The sequence below is a fragment of the Lagopus muta genome, chromosome 4, assembly GCF_023343835.1.
Source record: "Lagopus muta isolate bLagMut1 chromosome 4, bLagMut1 primary, whole genome shotgun sequence".
Classification (NCBI taxonomy): domain Eukaryota; kingdom Metazoa; phylum Chordata; class Aves; order Galliformes; family Phasianidae; genus Lagopus; species Lagopus muta.
In genome coordinates, this window is record NC_064436.1 from 62,280,806 (window position 1) to 62,298,062 (window position 17,257).

Below are 17,257 nucleotides of genomic sequence, written 5' to 3' on the forward strand. Positions count from 1 at the left end.
AGCTTATTCCAGAATTTCCTAAGAACAGCCAAGAGCTGCAAAGTTAATCAAAACAAGATGTCTCAAACAGTCAAGTTCAGCAAGAGATCCTCCAGTGCTCGGCAGCAGGACCACCCAGAAACGTCTTTTAAGATGCAGGCCCAATGGAAAGCCTAACAGCTGGGGAATCAAGCTTAGGCAAGTTAAACCATTTTTTTCTCCAGCGTAACATAATCTCCCCCATAGGACTGCTGCAGATAAAAACATCCTCATCCAAAGAATACAGCTGTATGCTTCAATTTTGCATTTTCTGATCTCAAAGTTTTGGTAAGGGTGACTATATAAAGCTCAGTTGTAATATAATACTTTTTTATTGCAAACAGCACTGAAATTCTGATGCATACCTACAACTGCAGGTAGTTCGAGTATTCTTGCATAATGTTAAAACACTCCATATTTGATAGCTGCTGAAAAGAAGACACTGGGGAAAAATATAGTGAGAATGCAACAAGGTTGTTTTTTTGTTTTTGTTTTTTTTTTTTTAAATAAACAGAGAAAAATGTCTTACAGCAATAGTTGTATTTTATTTTCTCTTTTAGTTTCAAATTGCAGTATTTTCAGCATTTCTTTAAACTTAAACAGACATCTAAAATTATATGCTTTCCTTTTATTTTGAGTACAGTTGTTCTTTGGGTTGGGGCTCCAAGCTTTCGCTCATCACTGCCCTCGAGCTCTATAAGACAGCAGCACAGGGTGCTGTACATCACATGCCTTGGCCTTGTCCTTCGCCAGGTTGACCCAACTTGATGGTATGTGTACACAGACTGGTGGGAATGATAAGCTCACACAAATGCACGTGACAGAAAGCAGCGCATGCTTCACAAATGCTCTGCAGCATTCATACCCAGTCAACAGGAACGCAACTAAAACCTGGCATACTACAGAAGCTCTCCTGGCCATGACTGTGGGATTCTCAAGATTTTTCAATGGATGCTTCAAAGTAGCATGCACAAAGAGTTCACCTGAAATCTCAATGTAAGAGTAGCATATTGAACTTCCCAGTAATTTTGCTACATTGCTTACTCTGGTTCTTACAGCAGCTTGCTTTTTTTTTTTTTTGTTTTGTTTTTTTTAAACTTGAAAATAAGGAAACTATCTAAATTAAAGTACCAAAGTACTTTGCTCCTTTATAACTTTTACCATCTGTATCCCTGTAACCAGAATTTTTTTTAAAATAAAAGAGCAAAGAACTTACCATTGTCACATAGTTATTTCTATCATTAGTGCAAATTTTACTTGGGACTGTACATGGAAAAAGTCTGTTTTATGCAATGAATGTACTTGAACCAACACCTTTTCCTCCCACCTCATCCCTTCCAACCGCTGGGTAAGATTTTGAATGACCAAATTTAATTAGCCTGCTTATTGCTATATTTATTGCTCATTATAACCTAAAAATTTCTTTTATTTAGGAAGCGTAAATGCTTGGGTATGACAGCTCCACCAACGTGTAAGACAAAAAAATACGTCTGCTGCTCTTGGAGAACTGTCTCTGCAGTGCTTCTGACACGACCTCCTTATCTGCTTTATGAAGTTAACAGCCATCTGTAAAGGAGAAAGGTAAGACAGAACGCTCTTAAGGTAAATCTATTAAGTATGAACAAATGTCTTTTAATCCAAAAGCTTCCACTCATTCCCCACTTCATTTATCTAAATCTGTCCTATCATTACTTAATGCTTAAGGAATGCTCTATTTTTTAAGAAACAAAGCTTCTTGGTACTGAGAAGGCATTCCTACCAAAGCTCAATCACTTACTTTGGGGAAGAAATGACATCTGAGTATACGCTCAAGAGAAGATTTAAATACACTCACAATTTCAACTGGCAAAATGCATAAGTAGAAAAGAAAATACTCTGAATACAAAATACTCTGAATGCTTTCAATAATAAATTATTTTAAATGTTTTGCATTTTTTTTTTCTTTAAATACAGTATCAGGATTTCTTGGTGACCACTGTTCTGCTGTTTTGTTCTGTTGTTGCAGTCCCCATCACAGACATCTTGATTCTTGTCACTACAAGCAGAAAGGAGTGACTTCAAGTACAATTTCACCCCAAAAGAAGGGAGAATGGAGACAGCAAGTACAGGATGAGGACAGCAAAGTGTGCTGCAGGTGACATGTTAGATTTGAAGCACTACTTGTGTGCCTGTTTCCACACTAGGAGGGCCCTTCTTCCCTACAGGTCACTGAGAACTTCTAAAAGGAGCTGCTGTTCTTTAGAAGTTCCAGAAACGTGTTTCAGGAGGTATATATATACTGTGACAAATCTCCAAGAGAAGTCCAAGCAGATGGAGTAATTACTAGCAGTGAATCCACGAGTGTAAAACTGACTGCATCTGCTCTAAAGCTTGCCCAAAACTGAGTAATGGAAGTATTTGCTTAAAGGTCATTTGAGAGAAAGGGGCTTTGTCACATCAGGTGCTTCTCATCCAGCCATGCTGACTGCTTGGTTCAATACACTCCTTTCAGTGGTTGGAAAGATTCTATGGCAAGTCCCAAATCGGTTGGTTTGGAAAGTTTCATAAAGGGACTAGCTCCTGTTTTCCCAAGGTAAAGTAACCAACCATGTTAATCATGAGGAGCTTAAAATGACGAAGAATTTAACAGTTTGTAACACAACGTATACTGTTGGTGAGAATATGACTAACCTGATGCTTAAAAAATATATTAAAATCTATTTTAAAATTTGGAAAATAGCTTACAAAAATATCTTCACTTAAACTATATATCATACAAAAACTGACTGGTGTGTGGGTTTACAGTACAAAACGATTATTGGTGGTTACAAAAGGGAAGAGTGATCTATACTACCCTTAACGAATGCACAGGGCATTATATCTCACTGCCTTGAATTATTCTCTTGTCAGAATTAAGATAATTTCGATGCAACTCAAAACTTTCAAACAGTATCTATTAAATCATTTTCTGAACTCCTATTCAGCTTCTTTTAAAAATCACCACAGTGCTGTGGCCCAAGAAATAAGAGTAACCCAACTAAGGGCAGAAATAATTGCTCCAGTTAGTAAGATCTGTAGAGAGCTAAATACAGCGATGTCTACAGTTGTTTCTACTGCCCATGTTATCAGTTCTGCCTTTTCAAGAGGAAGTGACAGCAGTGGACAGTTCCTTTTAAATCAATTTATGGGCAGGAGTAACAATTTTTGGTCTAGATTGGAATTAGTTTAAATACATGGGTTTAATAAATACAAATATACATATCTGTATACATTAAATGTTGTCACGTGTATAATTTCCACATATACATTATATACAGAAATACATACAAGTACATGCTCCTCCTGACAACACTATCTCATTTTTCCAAGTGTCACCAAAAGGTGTGATAAGGAGTTGAAGAGAGGTTAAATATAGGACGTGACTGAAAACCCAGCTATCACTTTCCTATAATTAAAAAATGAGAACAAATATAACTGAGGATGAATGCTATGCTCTCCCCATGCAACTCACAACTCAGTGGGGTTTTTTGGGTGGTAAGTAAAAGCTAAATCTGCCTTGTGTAGTGCTATAAAACTGTGTGTCTAAAGCATTGTGTATGGCAGGTAATAAAAGCAGTTGTGTAATCTAACACTTTACCAGTCCCAAAGTAGACCACAGCAGCCTTCTGATTCTCAACTGCTAGTATAAATTTGTTCAAAGCGAGAAGCGGTTTGAATCCAGTTGACCCCATGGTCTCAGTTAGGAAAGGTCAAATGGTTACTGACTACTGGGGAGCTTGCACTATTGTCTCTTAAATGCTGTGCAACAGACAAGAGCCATTTCTTAAGTATACAAAAAGCTGATCCAAAACAACTAGTCCTCTCTTTTACCATAACATCTCAAAATAAAGGAATTCAAAAGCTACAAGTGGACCACAAGAATGCCTCCTTAATACAGTCACTCAAGACACATTAAATCAACATATTCCAGTTTTAAAGCGCTTTAAGAAAAAGTGAGATGCAAAACAAGATGTAATCTGTACATTAAGATGGAGTTTCAAAAAGAACATAAATTTGAGCACAAGGAAAAATGAGGACAATACAGATGTCAAGACATTCAGTAGCGTGGCTTCTGTTCACCTCAAATTACAGCACAGCTCATGCATCACACATCTTACAATTTTACATACTGTACATGATATAGAAATAGAAATATTTAAGTTAAAATTTCTTTTACTGATATACTGTACTCAAATTTTGAATCCTGAGAGGAAAAAAACAGAAAAAAAAAGTGTGGTTACGTATGTGCACCACATCTCCAATACCACCAACACGTGCACCACAGGATATAAGAAAGTCTGGAGAGGAATTACATGCTGGAAGTGTAACTCATGAAAGCCACCTTCTGCTGTCCTCGTTTGGGAGAGACAATTCAATTCAGCAATCTCTGTTTTGTACTACACAACAGTACATACATGTACATAAAAAACTAGGAAGTTTTCTAATGAACGCAGCTTGCAATAACAGAGTGTTTCTGTCGGTTTCTTACCAGCTGCAACACAGTGGCTTCAGCTGAACGTTAGGAAGAAGAGCAACACCAGTTACCTTGCATGTAGCACTTGCTCATAGTTTACAGTTAGTAAATCTGTCTCAGGTGAGTCCCAAACATCACTTGTAGAACGTGGACAACTCCACCCACAGGTGCCTCGTGTCAAGAACAAAAAAAACTACCCTAGATTTTTCAGGTGATTTCAGTGCTGCAAAACACTTCTCCATGCATTCTGGAAGAAAATAAGTGGCAGGTCCAAGTTTATCACAAATGCAACCGCAGATACTTCCTCGATCTCACATTTCCTACAGTTTGTATCAGATTCCAACGCTAGTCATGCAATTTCATTATGCATCAGGACATTCAGCATGCTGTGACCTTGTGGACATTTTGCAAACAAGTTAGGAGGCGATGATATGGGGTTCCTGGAGATGCTACCACCTCAAACACTGACTGAAAAGCCCTCCGATCCAATTCTTCATCAATCTGATGTCGGTAAAAGTCCATGGCCACCAAACAGAAGATGTTAACATCCACTTGCTCCAGTTTTCCCATTCTGCTGATAATATGTGGAAGACTGAGATACAAGTTAAGGTCATAAATGACAGAATTTGAGTATATTTGGTTTACTACTTTAAACACTGCTCTCCAATGAAGTGGTGTATATTTGAACTCACTAACAACGTGAAAAACACTTTCATGTATTCACTGAACTGCTCCTACAGGAATCCTATTTCTTCAGTAGCTTATCACAATTTTTTATTTCCAGAAACTTACTTTAACCCAGCAGCCGTTTCTACCTAATGGAGGAAATGGTGCAATTAGTCTGAACTGCCCACAGCCAAGGAGCAGTGCTGTCATGAGGAATCATTAGATTTCAGACATGATCACATTTGTTTATTTCCTGCCCAGTCATGAAAGGCAGCTTTTTTTTTTTTTTTTATTTAATATTTTATTTTGTAGGAGGAATACAAGACAAAGAATTTAGAAGTGACTGCAAAGATATCCAATGAAGCTTTTTTAAAGCCTCCTAACGTAATGAATTTCCAAATCAACCTGAACAGTCACAAGGAACAGGAATTTAAAAAATAGTTTTAGGTAACTGTATTCTCAAAAATCTGTTTGGAAGTTCTTTCTTCCTGAAACCTGAGGTACCAAAAGGACAATATCAAGCACAGTACAGATAGAATAAAAGTTTGTTATTCTGGTTAAGGTTTCTTTTGTGTGTGTACTACATTGTGTATTAAGCTCTCCTAAACTATCAGCGTCCTTTACAGAATCACATTTACCCAGAAGTGACACACATTCAGTCTGTTTAGGATACATTGCTGAAATCCATTGACTGGTGGAAGCACTGACAAAAAAACAGGAAAGACTCCACACTGCCATTGCCACAGGTGTTCTCTGTGTGAAATTAGAGAGAGACAGCATCACCCAGTCACGGACCATTGAGGACTGTCCAGTGGTATGCAGTGTCTGGAATACCTGCAAAAATATTTCATGTAGGAATAAAGACAAGACATACAGACATGGGAAGGAGTTTAGTTTCTCCTTTAAAGGTTTACCTCATCTACAAAGCTCTGAGATTCACAGAATTGTTGGAGACAACTCTAAGTGATTCTGCAGACTGGACTCTAAGACACCTGTGGCAAACTGAAGTGAGTACACAAAAAGCAAGACCTGCATTGCATCTCTGTTTTTAATACATGAAGGGAGGTGCATACATGCACTATTAAGCAATGCACGAGTCCAATACGTAGGTGATGAAACACAAGATACCAAGAAGCCCAACTATGTCTGCCAGAAGCTTGGCTGGTTTCATAGAACCATATGACCTGGAGTGCCTCCTCAAGACCAGAAGAATCTGAGCAGCAGAATCCCTGCTATTAATTTTCTCATTATTTTTCCTTTATCAAGGTGATTCTAGATCCTCCATTCCCCCCAGAACACAAAGTTCACAGCAGTACACCTCAAACACTGCTGAATAGCTTTTTAGATCTAGTGAAAATTATATTTGCCCCTTGTATTCAAGTACTGAAGACCGAAGAGCTGTCACTTACTTAACAGTTCTCTGAAATACGTAAGGAAAAAGATAGATATACATTACCTTATAAACTACTGTTGCCATAAATTGTGGATAAGGCTGCTGATTGGAGAGAAATTCTCCGATAACTTTATTCATTACATCTTGTGGAGGAAAAAAGTCATCAAGGAACTGTGGAAGGATCCGGGCCACTACTCTAGCTTCAAAAGGAAATCCCTTCCTGATCCTAAAAAGAATAGAAAAATAACATTTTATTATTTAACTCCAGTGATCATCTTGTTGTTTTCAAATTAATCGCAATAGGAAGAATACTTTATTTTCATCTTTAGATAGGCAAGTCTTAAACAAGAATCAAGACTTCACCTCATCTTACACTAACAGTCTAGCCTAAGAAATCTAACAAAGCTATAATAAATTCTATAGAAATTATTCCCTCACCTGCCCCTCCCCAACTTTTTTTCCCACTTCCTTTCTCAAGTAGCCAACATTTTTTAAGTACTGGTTTAGAAACAAGATTTCACAATATAATTGCTGAAGAAGTTAAATGAGAATTAAAAAAAAGATAGGGAGATCACTACTACTAATTATCAGAAAAAAGATCATTCTCTTCAACATCTTTATCAATGACCTGTAAAGTGGGACTGAGCACACCCTCAGTAAGTTTGCAGACGACACTAAGCTGAGTGAAGCTGACATAACAGAAGGAAGAGCTGCCATCCAGAGACAAGCTTGCAAAGTGGACCCACAAGAACCTAATGAGGTTCACCAGCGTCCAGCACAAGGTTTGTGTAGAGCAGGAGAAGAACAAATTGAGACCAGCACTGCAAAGGACTTTGGGGTTCTGATGAACAGATAGACGTGAGCGTGCACTTGCAGCCAGGAAGGTCAATTGTATCCTGGGCTGCATCAAAAGAGGCGTGCAAGGTGAGGGAGGGGATTGTGCCTCTCTGCTCTTGTGAGGCCCCATCTGCAGTACTGCATCCAGGCCTGGGGCCAACAGCACAAAAAGAACATGATTGGAGCAGGTTCAAAGGAGGCTACAAAGGCTGGAGCACCTCTCCTATGCAGAAAGGTTGAGGGAACCGTGCTTGTTCAATTAGGAGAAGAGGAGGCTCTGGGGAGACCTCACTGCGGATTTCCACTACTTAAAGGGTGCTTATAAACAGGAGAGAGACTTACTTTTTACTGATAGTGACAGGGCAAGGAGAAATGGTTTTAAATTAAAAGATGGGACATTCAGATAATAGGAAGAAATTCTGTACTCAGAGGGTGGTAAGGCACTGGAACAGGCTGTCCAGAGAAGCTGTGGATGCCCCATCCCTGGAGGCGTTTGAGGCCATGATTTTCATTCATAATATCTTTGCATATTTTTCAATCAACACCAGAATGACTAATATATAACCGAGAAAAGCACTGTAAAGAGGGAGAAATCTTCAATTTACAGTCTATCTTATTTAATGAAGACTGATTGGAACATCTTCCTAATAAATGCTGCATCTGTCAATGTGCTAAGATCAAGTGAGTAACTGTTGTAGGGAATAATCATAAGAAATTTTCTGCTTCTAGTATTCTTGTTTGTTTTATTAACTCTTAGGAGTGATCTTTTCCAGCACTGCTCCAGCTCTGTTCTCACTGAGTGCAGAACTGAAACCTCATCCAGTTTTATGGAAAAACCACTGAACCCGCACAAAAAAAAGCCAGCCATTATGCCACAAGCTACTATGCAAAATCTAACATGCTATGCTCACTTAACACAGCTTGAGATTGTCAGATCAGAACAGGGGTTATGAAATACTTCCATTAAATGAGTTCCATGCGAATACAGAAATGTTTTGTACCCTTCCACTGCAGTTACTTAACAGCCTTGGAAAGAGCAACATGTGGGTGGGGGAAGGGGAAAAGAGGTTTTAAACTCTTAAGGATGGTTTCAAAGATTATTTCCCGTAAACTAGGATTTATATCCTTGATTACACAGAAGACATCCTGAAAAGCACTTAAGAGTTTGACCTGAAGGAAGCTGGAAATACATTTATAAAGTATTACAGTTTGTGCAACACTGAGGATCAGTTAGGACATGTCTGTTTTCCATTTACATTCCTGTACATTTGAGCTGTGTTCAGCAATTCCATCAGTGTTACTGTGTATACTACAAGTATCAATTTTAAGCAACAGTAAGCAGAGAAATAACATTAATTAAATATTAGAACTGTCAGAGAAGTGAGGAGACAGTGCCAAAGAATCATTTCCCCATCGGTGCCCCACGACACATTTTACCAGGTTTCATCCTCTCACCTATCAAAAAGAACAGATACTCGTTCCATAGCCACGATCACAGATTCACTGTCGGGGGCTGCAGGATTTGCATCTGTGGAACGACTGGGGCTGACTTTTTCCTTTCCTAAACCAAAATAATTTGTTACAAATTTACTGCAAATGCCAGAATAAGACCTTTTTATCCTTGCTAGCAAGAACAATTGAAAAAAAAAATTAAAATTAGCACTGTTAGTAAGCTAGTCTTTCAGCACATCAAAAGGTATTTAAAAAACATAAGATACCTGTGTACATGCAAGTCAGCATTAGCCCAAGAGCTGCCATGGCTCTGTGGGGGCTCTGCACATTCACTCTGTCCACACTCAGTTTAACCAGAGATTCACTATCCAGCCTGGAAAGCTGCTCTGAAAGGAGGAGTCGTTCTAATCCCCTCAGGACACAGTGGTAAATAATGGATGGTGTTGATTCATCACTTCCAGACACCATGACTCCGCACATCTGAAATACAGAAAAAAAGCCATCTGCTTGTTTTTTTGAGGTCACCTTCTAGCAGCGTGCTTTTACAACTCTTCTGTGAGGAACTGCATGTAGGACTGCTGTTTAAAGGAAGCCTGATGAAAATAAAGCTTACGTCACAAAAATTAAGTCAAGAGTTAAAGATATCATATGGTGGGTGATCCCAAGTTACATAATTAGCTGTGATTGTGGGAATTACAACATACCTGTATAATTCCTGCAGAGAATTCAGGTCCTACATCAAGTGGATAGTTCTCTATCAAATAGAATGCAGCTGCACACATTACTAAGATATGCTGTTGGTTATGGACAGTCACACAACTGTAAATAAGAAAAAACACTAGTAGTTACTTACATAAGTTATCGAGGTCAGGAATTGAGACAATACAAACAAGCCCTAGAAATAGCAGGTATTTTTTGCACATCAAATTTATGCTGTTTTTAAACTGTAAACTGCACAATGCATCTCCAAGTGATTTGCACAAACTTGTCACATACTGTAAGGGAGCAATAGTTTTCATGGAAAGTCAGTGCAACATTCCCAAATATTTTTTCAGCAATATAATTTCAAACTATCAGTGCTTCACTTGTTTAGATGAAATTTATTCCATTACTGATCCTGTAAAGGTCAATCAAGAAGTATGACTTTGACAGAAAAGTAACAAAAGGTTTAGGGAGCACAATTTACCAGAGACAAGAGTCTGAGAAAACAGCTTTCTCACTTCACTCTCAAGTAACTAAAAAAGTTCTGTAAATAAAATCTTAAGCTGGCTAATTTTCATTTGTAAAGTTTCAAAGAAAATGACAAGAACTTGAGCTGTCTGAAACAATTAAAAAAACTCCTGCTCTAAAAAGGAGTGAACATGGCAAACCATAAAGGAGCATGCAGCACATCAGCATGGAACAGATCCAGTCAGACACAGAAAGAGTGGCACTGCAAGAAAAGCTATTCCTAGCTTTTCCTAGTTCCAATAAAGCAAGCCTAAAAATCTTTATAAACTATTTTTTTTGGTTAGTTTTTAAAAGTCAGACTAAAGTAAGCTAGTTTACTTACACATGTATTCTTTCACTTAAACAAAACCTCTCACTTATATTAAGAAGATGGTGGGAGGAGAGAAAAGTCTTACTGTGCTACTGCTCTCAAATTGGAGAGTAAATACTCGCAGATGATTGGAATGAGTTGCTTTGCTGTCTCATCGAGGAGGTCACACTCAAGGATATAAAGAATTCCATGCAGAGCCCCGATTCGACTGGGCATATGAGTGCTTCTTAAGGTAGATTCCAGCAGTCGACTTACTGGTTCAGCCACAGCTTTATCCTAAAACATTCAAAAGAAGTACTTATTACAAATGAAAACTGATAAATGTTGCCGTTTGGAAATACCTGGAAAAATTAAAGATTAGCAAAACAGAGACTGGCTCAAAATAGTACTTTGAATCAATGTCACAGGGTAATACATCAGATAGGAGATGATTTGCAGATTAACTGACTGAATTTATGCTATCAAAATAATCTGCTACGAATAATACACGCTATCCCATAATTTATAACCAACAAAGTGTGCATAGTTATACATGCTATTAGGGATTCACTGCTTATAGATCTTGGGCTGGAAACTGTCAGAATTATAGAATAGCTTGTGTTGGAAGGGACTTGAAGAATCATCAAGCTCCTAAACTGTTTTAAAAGCTGGTAAGTGTAACAGCCTGTGTACAAACAAATACTCTGCCATCTACTCAACTAATAGTAGGGTGCTTCCACTTATTTTTTTTCCCCAAAACCAACAGCACCTAGTTCTGCACATCTTTCTGTCCATCACTCCTACATTTAGCTAGTATAGTATACTTTACCAAAATACAACAGCCTACTAGAATACCTAAAAACCATCCTGTACTGCTAGATTTGAACAGTGAAGTCTTATTTTTCTTGCAATGTATTCTAAGTATTTAGTAGAAATTATTTATTTTACTTTATTTTGTTATTTGTGAAGCATCTAAGATACAGGCCAGTTTTAAAACATGTGATCTTAGTTGCTCTTTTTAAGCAAGTTTTGAACATGACAGAGCATGGGACAGCATGCAGCCCTCGACTGGAATTAACCTTTTATTTTCTCCCACTTACAGAGATATGCAGCTGTTCACTTGTGAGAAAGTGTCATTAACTCACTGAGTGGGTAATTGCAGCACAGTCAGAACAAGATGATCTCTGCAACTCCTTTAGTATGCCTGGCATCATTTCCACACACAGCACTCCCCACAGTACAGGTGCTGCAGCAGTAGCTACTCAAACTACTGTCCCAAAACGTTTCAAAACATTCCTTATCACTATTATCAATGCAGTGTTATGTTAGTTTCATATGGAGTTTATAGAAGCGTTAGCTCAAAAAGTATCATTTTTTTTTTCAGGAGTAGTACTCTCTGAAATGTCCATTGAAAGATACTATTCTTCTCTGGCATACATAGTTAAAGAGAGTAACATTAATTTGCATTGCTAAATGTCCATTCCCTAAATATGGAGTGACACAACAGAAGTAAAAAATAAAAATAAAAAGAGCAAGGGAAAGAAAAGAGATACAGGACCATCAAGTCAAGTGTCTTTGTATCTTAATACAAGAAAGATCAACAACTGTCAGATTTTGCAGTGGAAGATAAGGACTAGTACACCTACAGTCATCAATTTGAAATAAGTTTCCATGAGAATTCCTTACCATCCCAAGAACAGCTGCAGCCTTACAAGTAGCTGGTATCAAATACTGTATAAGAATCTCATCTTCTGATGGATGCACCTTTCGCAGTTCTGTCAACGTTGTATACATCATCTCAAACTGATTTCTTTCTGTAAATAAGTCCGACACTGCCAGGAGCTACGCACAAATTAAAATTGAACACACAAAAAGCCCTTTAGTAGTCCCTTAGAAGAGGCATCTCCTTTAATTGCTAGCAAATATCCTTTAATTGACCAGATGTTTGGAAAACCAACTATTAACTGGTGCAGAATTCTACCATCCATCCCAGTAAAAAATTACCTCAAAATGATCCTTTTTTTCCCCCACAAAGTTTACAAAATCAAATCCACTACAGTAAGTAATTCTGTAAAACGAATGAATGCTGCCACTTACAGTGTGTTAGAACTCCCAAAACTACACAATACATAATCTGCAAAGACAGTTTAATCTAGGCCTCCTTATCAGCACATAATGCCTATCAAAACACATTCTTTACTCTTGCTTGTATACTTTGTCACTTTAGTCCTTCAATACATTGTTTTTTGACTTTTTTTTTTAGGGAGAAAGAATAAGCAGAACCCTGAAATATGTTTATTGTAAACAATCAATTTGAAAAGGACTGTCACATGACATTAGGATGTCTGTAATGCAGTAGCAAAATACTCAAATTCAGGTGCTTACATTGTTTCAAATGTTGTAATGTTACAATTGCACAAGTTATATTTCCACACTAACCATGTAATATCAATGCCAAGAAAAAAAACTTTTCTTTTTTTTTTTTTTTTAAAGTCAGCATTTCTTACATATTAAAAGATCCTTTACAAATGATGTTTAACTCCAAAGATTTGTTAACATACACTCAACAATTCAGAACAATATTTTAGACTTACTGATCGCACAACTTCACTGATCAATATGACTGGCGTTCTCTTGTTAGGGTTTGATGGCAATATCCACTGACTATACAGTTCAAGTAAGAACTGAGAACAAGAATGTATATCTACACCAGCCCGATGCTTCCTGCAAAGCACGATAAGCAAAGGTTAAAACGGCTGTTCTTAAGTTCTGTCAAAATGCTCAGGTTAAAAAAGGTTTCAGTACTTACATTTTTATCTTATTTGCATCCAGTGTCCAATTAAAAAAGCTGTTTTACTCAACTCTGAATTTTGATTATATAAAAGGTTATTTGATAAGTTAAAGGAGAAACAACATACCTGGTGTTAATAGGAGAGGTTGGTGGTGAGGAAGGAACAGGTACATCATTCTCATCTTCCTCATCCTCACCCCACTCTTCTTCTCTCAATGGAGTGATATTATTTCCTAACCATATGGAATGTATAGAGACCTTACAGCAAGATTGAAAAAAAAAAAAAAGGGAATTCATCAATGTCCTCAGTCAGATTAGTAAAATTCCAGAAGTCCAGTATATTTTTCATTTAAATTACAGCACGTGAACATAGCTTCAAACATCACCTACATGAACTGCACATCACAATTTCCTTAAACCTTTTTCAGTGTTTTAGTTGAACTTGGTACGATGTGCACACATCATTCAAAGTTAACATATTAGATCCTAAATCTAAAGCAAAGTGAATGTATTTGCAATTCATACTGAGCAAGGAAATAATTAAGAACAGTAATGACTGCAACTCAAACTAATTGCAATTTAACCTTTCTTCTGAAACGAGAACAGAATGCAATGTTAATTACTTTCACTCAGGCTATCTATAAAGAAAGCCTCTATGTTCTTCAGGTTTTCTTTATAAAATTTAAGAAAATCCCTAAGCATTTAAAGTTAAAACAACACTGCACAGTTGTCCAGTAATTTCTCTTTTCCTAAGAACAGCTGTATGCTTGCAATAGCAAATTAAAATCCAAAAGCTGAAGTTAAGCCTAATACCACATGGGCTTTTTAACACATAGGGCTGAAGAGTAGAATAATTCCATAGCTGGCTCAAAGGCCGAGCACACACACAAAAGCAAAACTTCTGAGAGGTGGATTAACTGGCTGAGAGGAATCATGCAATTATTATCTACTCTTAATGTCAGAGGCCTTCATTTAAACTTGATGTTAAGCAACATTTCTCATCTGGATTTTCAAGAATTAGAAGAAAATGTAATAAAAGTCAAGTTCAAAGTTAAGTTTTAACAAACCTGCCCCAGTTTATAATCCATATCTCCTATTTCTCGTTCAGTATTGATTTGCAATAAGAGTTTTTCATGGCTGATAAGAGCACCTAAAGCAAAACAGAAGGCAATTTTAAAATATATATATATATATATATTAAAATGGCTTATTTTCTTGCAAACTGGGTTTCAAATTCCTAACAGCATCATTTCTACTTTTTACTTGAAGAGAAATTTACTCCCTCACCCCAACAAAGGCACCTACCTGTACTAACAGGAGAAAGTGATGGAACAGGGTCCCAAGCTTGATATAAGTGATGAGTAGCAATATTATCTCTCTTAGATACCATTGCTTGGATTTCTTGTTCAACAATTCCCCTGATAACACTTAGCTTCCTCCCAAACCTGAAAACCCAACAGAAATTGATTAAAGCAGATTTTCCCTTTAACAATTTTGTGCAAGTCTGACTAGCTTACTCTACAATGTTGCGCATCTACGCTTACTGGCATTTTAAGGGATGCTAAAACTGAGAAATGTTTAGAGATACATTCTGCACACTGTTGACTAGATTTTACATTCATTCTCTTCTTCCAGATACTGTCTTTTTACTCAGCAAGTTTATTGCGACTTCTGTGCAAACAGATCTACTTTTATACACACATTAAAAAAAATACAGTCGGTGCATTTTTGCTATAGATAGATTAAGCTAAATGTAACCACATATTACTCACAAGTATAAATTCACACACTTCCAAGTAAGTGGAAAAAAAATACCTTGTGTCCAGAGCTTTTAAAGCTTTGTTGCGAGGCTGCTGTTCCAAACAACTGACTGCTGGATTGCCTGCAACAGGTATTGTCATTGCACTCAGCACCAAGGAAGTTATGGCTTGTACTGCAAGAACATTAATTTGGGTCCTCTCTGTATCTTCCTGTAAAATGAACTTACTGTAATTTGAATCGGAAAAAAAAAAAGAGTCCTGAAAACCCTGAATATAAATTACCATTAACAAGCCTGGCTACTAGACTTCCTCCTAGCCAGATATCTAGCTATCTAGCTGACACTGACAGGCGCAATGCATGCAATGCACAGCAACTAGATGGAGAGGCATCCTTCCATCACTGAAATTCTACATGGACACTCTTATCCTAACAGCATTAAAACCTATAGGTGTCCATTTCAGAGCGTTCAAATTGTATATTTTTCTTGTTTGAACCAATCCATTAGTTTCCTGTTGAAACAAAGCATCAAATGAGACCAAATCTGAGTTGGATAGCTTCTGAAGTTTCCACATTAGCTAATTTTATTCACAACACTTTTAGGAAAACAACTCAAACTGATCACTGATTTTTCAGCAGCATTTTTCTGGGTATCTTTAACTAGATACAGTCATTACTCTAATGCTGCTTTCAAACCACAATGCTACAGATTCAGTATTTAGCACCACTGATTGACAGGCCTAAACTCACATGGACATGCAGACAAGGAACTACAACCAGAAGTAGTCTCTCCATTTTGGTCACTACTTTTCTGTTTGACAGACTTATTAACAGAAACAGCTTTCCTTAGTTCCAATTAAAATTTAATTTAAAAAGCACTCAGTGAGCAACATTACCTCTTGTTGGTTCTCTTCTTGGTCCATTACAATAGGCTGAGTCACAAGTACACCAAGTAAAGTAGCCCAAGTCTCTTCAAACTGGGTACGGCTGATCCATCCTAAGAAAACACAGCAAAAGCCATTTGTGTCTTAATACAAAACTAAACATGAAACATTAAATCTGTGAAAACAATGTGCTATTTCATACCGCTTCCTCTTCAACTGAGAATTTTTGTAATCATTACAAATTAATTATAAACTGTTCTATTTTAGAAAATAAAAAATTGGAAGGGCTCTGAACAATGCCATCTTCATATCAGGTTCTTTTTTTTTTTCCTTTCCTATTTTACCATACATATAGATATTTTGACTGTCCAGTGTTAAAAAGTATGGCATCTATCAGGTTTTCAAAATAGAGAAGCATCCAAAAGCTGGACTTTCTTTGAGGACTAATGTAGCACCAAACTCAGTCATCTGCTAACTTCACAGCACAGGCAAAATGCTCAGTAAGAGCCAACTGCATTCAATTTTAATTTTGTACATACCTAGTGTGTTAATGCGATAGATGAACTCTTTAAAGATTTCTTTTTCTTGAAGAAATTCTACTGGGATTTCAGGAAAAACTGTGCCAAAGTCACCTGCAGGCTTTGGCGACCAGCCTAATTTCCAGACCTGAAATACAAAGTAAGAAAGATTATTACTGTTCCAAAACAGTAACAGCACTAACATGACAATAATACTTGCATATAACACTATTCAAATGCAATGAGACACAAATCAGTAAAATAATTCTCCAAATAAAAAAAACATACAGAAAGATTACATAGCTAATGCAAGTAGCACATTTTGCACTTTTTCTCTGCATATTTCTCACTATGAATTAATTATTTAATCCTACCTTCTGAGCTAAAGCATTAAAGAAAATGTTGCTGTCACATACTTCAGTTTAAAACTTAAGTTATGCTAAGTACCAGGTAAGACCTGGATTGAGTATAGTAATACAGGGATAACAAATAACAGATGGCTAAAGGAGCATAAAGATGCATCTGAGAGAGGTCAAAGAAGTCTTCATTTATGAAATTAGTATCTTTTGCCATCCCCTCATAAACACAGTGCTGAGAAACTCTACATAGGGATCAGGAAATCCACTTCTGCTTCACCTCATAAGAACTTAGATACATTTCAGATGATTTTTAATATATCAACTTGAAATCATTTCACAACATTAACAATACTTTTGAGGTAATCATAAAGTGTTATTAAATCCACATCATGTCTGCCAAAAAGGAGAGACTGAAATACTTTGTCCAAAGGATCTACAGTAACTTAGGAAAAATGCACAATCTAGAAGTACCTGCTTGGGATGCCATGGTACCACCACTGAACACCTGACTTAGTTTAGACACTGGCACCACCTGCACCACTGTGGTACTTACTTAGCATGCCATCAAAT

General features: G+C 37.1%; 1 protein-coding gene across 4 annotated transcripts in view; it reads right to left on the reverse strand.

Moving 5' to 3' along the window:
• Positions 1-541: 541 nt before the first annotated feature.
• The window catches only part of HTT (huntingtin), a 79,108-nt gene continuing 62,392 nt past the window's right edge, over positions 542-17,257 (reverse strand). For 3 of the 4 annotated variants that reach the window (XM_048941342.1, XM_048941341.1, XM_048941340.1), the window contains 15 exons: positions 16,350-16,476; positions 15,823-15,923; positions 14,984-15,138; positions 14,474-14,613; positions 14,236-14,318; positions 13,296-13,426; positions 12,972-13,101; positions 12,064-12,219; positions 10,484-10,674; positions 9,563-9,677; positions 9,125-9,338; positions 8,862-8,967; positions 6,633-6,795; positions 5,850-6,010; positions 542-5,102 (listed from right to left, as the gene is read on the reverse strand). In XM_048941342.1, coding sequence (XP_048797299.1) covers positions 4,889-5,102; positions 5,850-6,010; positions 6,633-6,795; positions 8,862-8,967; positions 9,125-9,338; positions 9,563-9,677; positions 10,484-10,674; positions 12,064-12,219; positions 12,972-13,101; positions 13,296-13,426; positions 14,236-14,318; positions 14,474-14,613; positions 14,984-15,138; positions 15,823-15,923; positions 16,350-16,476 — 2,187 coding nt within the window. In that variant the 3' untranslated portion in view covers positions 542-4,888. The remainder of the gene's footprint in view (positions 5,103-5,849; positions 6,011-6,632; positions 6,796-8,861; positions 8,968-9,124; positions 9,339-9,562; positions 9,678-10,483; positions 10,675-12,063; positions 12,220-12,971; positions 13,102-13,295; positions 13,427-14,235; positions 14,319-14,473; positions 14,614-14,983; positions 15,139-15,822; positions 15,924-16,349; positions 16,477-17,257) is intronic. The other variant, XR_007376226.1, reaches the window with a different exon arrangement.